The following is an 8,034-nucleotide window of genomic DNA, read 5'->3' as shown; positions in this document are numbered from 1 at the left end:
AGGGACTCATTAGCCAACCCTGCTTTCTGGAGGAAGTACGGTCCTGGGAGGACACCCGCCAAGGGTGCTGTGCTCAGCCTCGGTGCCCAGGCCAACCCCATGTTGCTGCAGCCTGCAAGCCACTGCCATCCCTTTCTTTTCTTTCTTTCTTTTTTTTTTTTTTTTTGCCAGAACTATCGTATTTATTATAAAGATACACTGTGAAGAACAGACCTGACTGTATACTGAAGCCTGGAATGGTACATGTCAGAATGTACAGTACTATACGTAAAAGTGCCATTCCTTTCCGCCCAGCCAGGCTAATCAGCCTGCACCACCGCCCCACCTCCCTTTCTGCATCACATGTACAGCGTGTGCAGAAGCTCAACTTCATACTCCCTCATTCTTCCTGACGGGCTGTGCCATCACCCCAGCCAACACACTCAGGCCACACCATCCTGCTCCGCGGGGGAAAGCAGCGATCTCTCATCCTAAGGGGCCCATCACTTCCTCTTCTCCCTGGGAAGCCCTCCTCCTCATCCAGAGCTGAGTGATCACACCGTTGATCATCCCAAACTGGGCCCCAGTGAAGAGGGAAACGGGGCACCATTGATAATCACAACAGACAACAGGCAAACCAAGGCCTGTGTGGTCTCCTATCCAGAGCCCAACACTAAGGTCTGATGCTCCAGACAGCCTCTTCATCTGTTACCTCACCATTTCCCAAACTGTGTTCTGTGGAATACCTGGGAGATATCAATAGGGCTTCACAAAAACAAAAAGAAACTAAAAATTCCACACTGAAATGATTTTGAGAAACTCTTGAGTTAACCCAAGATTAATATGTATTGGTAAGAATATTGCATGTCATGTCTCCCAAGCCCACTTGACCATGGAATCCTTCTGCAAAGAGCATCTCATGGAAGAAACATATTTTGAGAAATACTGTTCTAGGCAAATGGAATTGTTCCCAGAGTTTGTCTTATCTCTGTCCTAGTGTTTAGTATTAAGATATGAACATCAGGGCTTCCCTGGTGGCGCAGCGGTTGAGAGTCCGCCTGCCAATGCAGGGGACACAGGTTCGTGCCCCGGTCTGGGAAGATCCCACATGCCACGGAGCGGCTGGGCCCGTGAGCCATGGCTGCTGAGCCTGCGCGTCCGGAGCCTGTGCTCCGCAACAGGAGAGGCCACAACAGTGAGAGGCCCGCGTACCGCAAAAAAAAAAGATATGAACATCAGGATGGAGACAGGCTTATACCCAGCTGGGTGCCATTTTGCACCAGGATGCTTTTGGTTGCAAGCGACAGATATCAGTAGATATTGTAGTTTATCACTCTCATAGCAACAACTCCTGAGCTAAGCACTTCCAGCCCAGCCATCTCCTCAAGGTCCCGGGTGTTTTCTATTTCTTCTCCCTGCCATCTTCAGCATGTCGTTTATTTCTTCTTGTGGTCAGGGGATGGCTACAGCAACTCCAAGCATAGCATATAGAAACAAAGACATCCAGCAAAGAGGGCGTGTCCTCCCACATATGCCTTTACCATTTATTCTTAGCAAAGAGAAAGTTTTCCAGATGCCCCATCTCTCTCTCCCTCCCTCCCTCCCTCCCTCCCACTCTCTCTCTCTCTCTCTCTCTCTCACACACACACACACACACACACACACACACACACACACACACATACCTGTAGAAGTCTCCTGCTCAGGTCTCAGTGGCTAAGCAGGGTGACCAACCAACCCAGTCTGCCCAGGACTGACGTGTTTCCTGGGAATCAGCACTACTAGTGCTAAGACCAGGACATTCCTGGGCAACGTGAATGAGTTCATAACTGGGTAGGAATGGACCCTATGACTGCCTAAATCAGTCATTGGATAGGGGAGTGGACTTACCATGATTGGTTTAGACTAATCGGGATTTACACCCTGAGACAAGAGAGGGAGCCAGCTTTCCTGAATGTAGAATGATGAACACTCAAATAAAACCTACTTCCTTACAGTGAGGAAGAGGGGAAAGGCTGTTGGGGAGACAATCAGCAGGGCTGCCTTTTCTCTGAAATGAGATACAGCAATAATTCTCTCCTCATGATGCTGTAGTAAGGATTAGATATTGAACAGAATGACACATGACAGTGCCTTACATAGAGAACCAATAATAGCATATTTTTATTAAGCACTTACTGTGTGCCAAGCACTGTGCTAAAGGCATTACATGTGTTGTCACCATACGCATACAACATTCTAGGAGATACAGATGTATTGATAAATCCCATTTTACAGAGGTTCCTGAGACACAAAGAGTTTAAGTGACTTGCCTAAGGTCATACAACTAGAAAGCTGTAGAGCCAGGCCTCAAAGCCAAGTCTGTCTAATACCATAATGACCATCTTAATCTCTCTACCCCACCTCCTCGCAGAATTGTGCACCAAATGTTAATTCCCTTCCCTTTAATCTCCAGCACCTGGCACAGGGCCCAGCATATAGCAAGCACATTTTTTTTTGATTGATTGATTTTTGGTTGAGTTGGGTCTTTGTTGCTGTGTGCAGGCTTTCTCTAGTTGCAGCGAGCAGGGGCTACTCTACGTTGCAGTGCACAGGCTTCGCATTGCGGTGGCTTCTCTTGATGCAGAGCACAGGCTCTAGGCGCGTGGGCTTCAGTAGTTGTAGCACGTGGGCTTCAGTAGCTGTGGCTCATGCGCTGTAGAGCGTAGGCTCAGTAGTTGTGGCGCATGGGCTTTTTTGCTCCACAGCATGTAGGATCTTCCCGGACCAGGGCTCAAACCCGTGTCTCCTGCATTGGCAGGCGGATTCTGAACCACTGCGCCACCAGGGAAGCCCAGCAATTGCTCATTAAATAACTTTTGAATGAGTAGATGGTAACAGCTGACATCCCTCAACCATCGGGTTTAACAAAGGACTTTTGCCTGAATTTAGGATTTTCTCCTTCAAATCTGATCCTCTTTCAGGGATCCTTCTCCCAGCAAATGGCACCACCATCTATCTCTTTGCACAGCCAGAAAAGTAGGGTAACCATCAACCCATCTCTCTCCCTCCCACACATCATATCCAACCCATCACCAAGGCTGTCTCTCAAATCTGTGCATTTCTTTCCATCTTCCGTGACCGTGACCCGTGTTACTATCACATTCTCACCTGAACCACTGCAAGAGCTCCCTCACTGTTCTGTCCACAGCACTGAAGCCATCCTAAGGGCTCTTACCTGTGCTGCAGCCAGAGTGGGTGTCTCCATTTCTGACCAGGTAGCGTGCCTACTGAAAACCCTTCATGTTAATTCCTTTGGGGATAAAGCCCAAACTCTCTAACACAGCCTGGCCTCTGCCTGCCTCCTGCGCCTCTTCTTACACACAATCCCCTCCCCCTCTCATACTCTCCCAGCCACACCCTCCACTGACCTTGCTGAAGTCCCTTCTTCTTCTTGTGCTTCCTCCAGCCATGGGGCCTCTCCACACAAGCTGTTCCCTCCCCTCTTTTCCTAGTTAACTCTTACCACCTGATGTCTTAGCCCGGCCTCCCTCCTTTTGTTAAGACTCCGCTGACCACCATGACCAGGTCAAATCCCCTTGTCAAAGGCTCTTGTAGCAACATCTACTTTTCCTTAATGGCCCAGCTGGCATTGTTACAGTTCTACATTTGCTTGTGAGTTTGTTACGTTACCTACTCGGGTCCTTGGACTCTTTAATCAATAGAGATTGATAAGAAGCCAGATGAGGAATTCAAGCAAGGCTTTACTGGGACTCGTGCTGAGGCACAAGGGAATGAAAGCAAGTAACAGGTGCCCTTGCTCGCTCCCGAGGAGGGAGGGCTGGTCCCTTACATGGGGTGAGGGTAGCGGCAGATTAGTGGGTCAGGCCAGAGGGGTGGCTTAGGTGGTCTGCCCACCCCCTTGGTGGTGCTGTGTGCAGGGATCATGCGCAGCCCCGAGCTTTTGCTCCTGGCACCTCCCAACTGGCAGTTGGTTTGTGGCCTTTTTGTAGCCTGTTGGTTCTAATTGCCTCAACTACGCATGTGTGTAGTTACTTCTAGTCTTTTTCTTTGTATTCTGTTGCTTGAAGAGACGTTTATCCAGGTGCAAGCACTGCAGTAAAGGGTCCCAGGCCCCAGCCTATCCCAGTTTGATTGTTTATCCCTCTACAAGCTTGTTGGCCTGTTTCGTTGATCTCTCTGCAGCCTTTCCAATGCCCAGCCAGGGACGGCACATGGTATGTTTTCAACAAATGTGTGTTTAATTAATTAACTAGTTGAATAATGAATAAATTAATGTTTCACCCAGGTTACTGTGAGCTCCCTCGGGGCAGGGACCTGCCTTAAATTTCTGCACCAACACCACCCCCCAGCACAGCACATGACTGGGCCTGGGGAAGTGTGTACTGACCACTCTGAGTGATGGTGGCCACATGGTTGATGGGGATGGGAGTGTTTGTCAGAAACAACCTGGAAGGGAGTGAGGCAAGCAGGACAGGAAAGGGGAAAGAACTGAGGACAGATGTGGTCTAAGGGGACCCTAGCCTCAGCCTGGTGGGGAAGGAGGTTCTGGAGCATAAATCATGGATTGTATTGCAGAGCTGTCCCATTTTGAGGCAAGACGGCTAGGCTTTTGTGTGTATGTCCCAGATGGTCTTCAGTGATTAGGTGTCCTGCCAGCTGGCCCCAAGACACCAAAGCTTGAAAATGATGATCAGTTATTTCCCCTCCTCCCTCCAATCCATCTGTGCCCTGTGAGCTGAAGTACCCTGCCCCCTGCCTCACCCACTGTGTTGTTTCCTTGGGCTGCTGTAACAAAATACCGCAAACTGGGAGGCTTCGAACAAAAGAAATGTATTCTCTCAGGGCTCTGGAGGATAGAAGTCTGAAATCACAGGGTTGGCAGGACCGTGCTCTCTCTGAAGGCTCTAGGGGAGGATCTTCCTTGACCCTCTCCTAGCTTCTGTGGTTGCTGGCAATCCTTGGCGTTGCTTGGCTATGGCAGCATCACTCCAATCTCTGCCTCTGTTTTGACGTGGCCATTTTCCTGTGTGTCTCTATGTCCAAATTTCCTTCTTCTCATAAGGACCTCAACTTAACGACATCTGCAAAGACCCTATCTCCAAATAAGGTCATATTCACAGGTACCAAGGGATGGGATGGGACTTGAATATATCTTTTTAAAAAATATTTATTTATTCTTCTTTCTTTCTTTGGCTGCATTGGGTCTTAGTTGCGGCACGCGGGATCTCTGTTGAGGCACGTGGGATCTTTCTTTGTGGCAGCCGGGCTTCTCTCTAGTTGTGGCATACAGGCTCCAGAGTGCGTGGTCTCTGTAGTTTGCAGCACGCAGGCTTAGTTGCTCTGCAGCATGTGGGATCTTAGTTCCCCGATCAGGGATTGATGGGATCTTAGTTCCCCGATCAGGGATTGAACCTGTGTCCCCTGCATTGGAAGGCAGATTCTTTACCACTGGACCACCAGGGAAGTCCAGGGCCTTTAATATATCGTTTGGGGGACACAATTCAATACACTAACCCAGAATGCCACAGTTACCTCTTTCAAACTCTTGAACCTGCCCTTTCTGTATCTGAGACTGAAGCTTTCTTCCTGGGACCACTCCCCTGACCCCTCAGCTTTTGCCAAAAATGAAGTAATGCTCCTCATTCCCAGAAATGCACCCTGATAGAGCCCTGCAATTCCAGAGCTGGCAGCTTTGACAGTGGCCAAAGGCTCTCCTGCCTTTTCTCATTTAATCCTCACAACAGCCTCAAGAAGATTTACCATTCTTCCCATTTTATAGACGAGGAAATTGAGACTCAGGGAAGGTAGGTGCCTCACACACAGTCTCACAGCAGGGAACTGGCAGAGCAGAGACTTGATCCAGGTCTTCCTGATGGCAGACACCACATCCTTCACCACCGCACTCTACCGCCTAGCTTCTTCCCTTAGTGGTACATCTGCCAGCCGCCAAGAGGGTCCAGGTAAACCCATCCAGCAACTTAGAAGAGTGTCATGAGAAAACTGCTAAGAGATAAGAAAGAACACAGAATTGGGGGCCTGGGTTTGGTTGTTAAGAGGACCTAGGGATAAGGAGTCACAGGTCACATGAAGAGATGAAAACAAGATGTAGTTTGGGGTGACATTTCTTTAGGGAGGAATTTTCCATTGGTGATAGTTTTAAATTCATTTGATGATTGATATAATATAAATTCAGTTATTTTTCTCTGTCCTACTTTTATAGGCCTACTCCTGGTGAATATCCTGAAGCCTGCCGGTGTTCTGGAAGCCAGTTTGTTGTTTTTGTTTGTTTGTTTTTGCGGTACGCGGGCCTCTCACTGTTGTGGCCTCTCCCGTTGCGGAGCACAGGCTCCGGACGCGCAGGCTCAGCGGCCATGGCTCACGGGCCCAGCCGCTCCGCGGCAGGGGATCTTCCCGGACCGGGGCACGAACCCGTGTCCCCTGCCTCGGCAGGCAGACTCTCAACCACTGCGCCACCAGGGAAGCCCAGGGAGCTCACATTTTATTGGGGAAGATGGACAATCACAACTAATGAGATCAGTGCTTCAAGAGAACTGTCAGTTGAGGTTCTTGGCTGTCTACACCACAATCCATACAGGTTTAAGCAGAAGGAGAAGAGAATCAGGCTCAGTGCTACACAGTTAAAGGTCAGGGCCAAAGCAGTCAGCCAAAACACCCATCCACACCAGGGGAATTTTCTAGTGGAAATATCACCACCCTGCCACCTGTTGCTTGGCACCTATGTGAGGTGATGGCTGTTAAAAACTCCTCCACGGATGCCCCAGAACACCCAGACACCCCCATCACAGATGCTTTCCAGGTGATCTTATCTATCTGCATGCAGACATCAGTGCCCATCATTTCCTTCCACTTCCATGTCTTATCAGGAACACCTTGTGAATTACCTGGTGGTCCAGTGGTTAGGACCCTGTGCTTTCACTGCCGAGGGCCCAGGTTCAATCCATGCTCAGGGAACTAAGATCCCACAAGCCACACAGAGTGGCCAAAAAAAAAAGAGAACGGAACATCTTCTATGTGGAACCCAGGTTACAGGTGAAACCCACGTGGAATGTGGGAAATGTTACTTTCGTTTTCCAGCTTCTATAACACAGGAAAGCAATCCAGAAGGGACTGGGCAACTGGATGTTTGTATCTGAAATTCAGAAAAGATATACAGACCAGTGAGCTGGGACAGATCACAGAGGGTTCCCCCAGGTGCAAAGACTGGTGAGAATGGTGACTCAGACCAGGTACAAGGGTGCTTCCACTTTGGTTCACCACTGAAACAGCAAATGAGCTGATAGAGATAGAGCTAGAAGTGTGACGGTTGCTCCCTGATGCCTTCCTGCCTCCACATACAGGTGCACTTGAAGCCTAATGGTCAAAGGAAAGAGTAAGAAACCTGCCAGGGCAGGGGAACCTGTCTGCCCGTTGGCCCTTCTTTATTCTGTTGGGCTAGAACTCAGCACTCAGGGATCTACTTACTATCATGAAGGGAATTCCCTTCGATGGTAAATCCAGACTTCTATTCTGATATGTAGAAGTTCTAAACAATTAAATACTGAACTGTTCTGCATTAAAATGTGTTGACTAAGAGGTAAAATTTAGAGAGACAGAGAGAAAGTACTTTTTCTCTCTTATCAGCCACCCAACAAAGTGGAAAGTCTTGATTCCAGGTAGGGATGTCTTGTCAGGGACAGATCCTCAGTTATAGATCAGGAGCTAAAGAGAGAGACCACCACTGGTGACCCTTCTCTCCTAAGGAGAGGTGTGAATTTGAACCCCAAGGATGAGAACCTAGTGGTTGATTACAAATATTTTCCCCACCTCTGCATCATTTCTTTCTTGTTATCCCAGGATTTCAGTAAAATTTTGTAGGATGTTCTTAGCATGCATTGAATTATGAGAAATGACTTATCTACACTTGATGAAGATTGAATTGAGAAGAGGGAAAATCATCACAGATTCAAGACACATTATGATTCTAAAGCAGGCTAAATACAAAGAAAACCATATCTAAGCATATAGCAATAAAACTGCGGAAAACCACAAAGA

At 48.4% G+C, this 8,034-nt stretch overlaps 1 protein-coding gene across 5 annotated transcripts in view; it reads right to left on the bottom strand.

The window, feature by feature from the left end:
* Nucleotides 1-5,406: 5,406 nt before the first annotated feature.
* The window catches only part of PDE2A (phosphodiesterase 2A), a 101,616-nt gene continuing 98,988 nt past the window's right edge, over nt 5,407-8,034 (bottom strand). For 3 of the 5 annotated variants that reach the window (XM_029208849.1, XM_029208850.1, XM_029208854.1), the window contains one exon: nt 6,447-7,132. In XM_029208849.1, coding sequence (XP_029064682.1) covers nt 7,061-7,132 — 72 coding nt within the window. In that variant the 3' untranslated portion in view covers nt 6,447-7,060. Of the gene's footprint in view, nt 5,983-6,445; nt 7,133-8,034 lie in introns of those variants that run through there. The other 2 variants (XR_003791522.1, XM_029208847.1) reach the window with 2 other exon arrangements.

Source organism: Monodon monoceros, unplaced genomic scaffold (genome assembly GCF_005190385.1).
Source record: "Monodon monoceros isolate NGI ecotype Baffin Bay Population unplaced genomic scaffold, NGI_Narwhal_1 Super_Scaffold_7, whole genome shotgun sequence".
Classification (NCBI taxonomy): domain Eukaryota; kingdom Metazoa; phylum Chordata; class Mammalia; order Artiodactyla; family Monodontidae; genus Monodon; species Monodon monoceros.
This window is presented reverse-complemented; position numbering and strand designations above follow the sequence as displayed.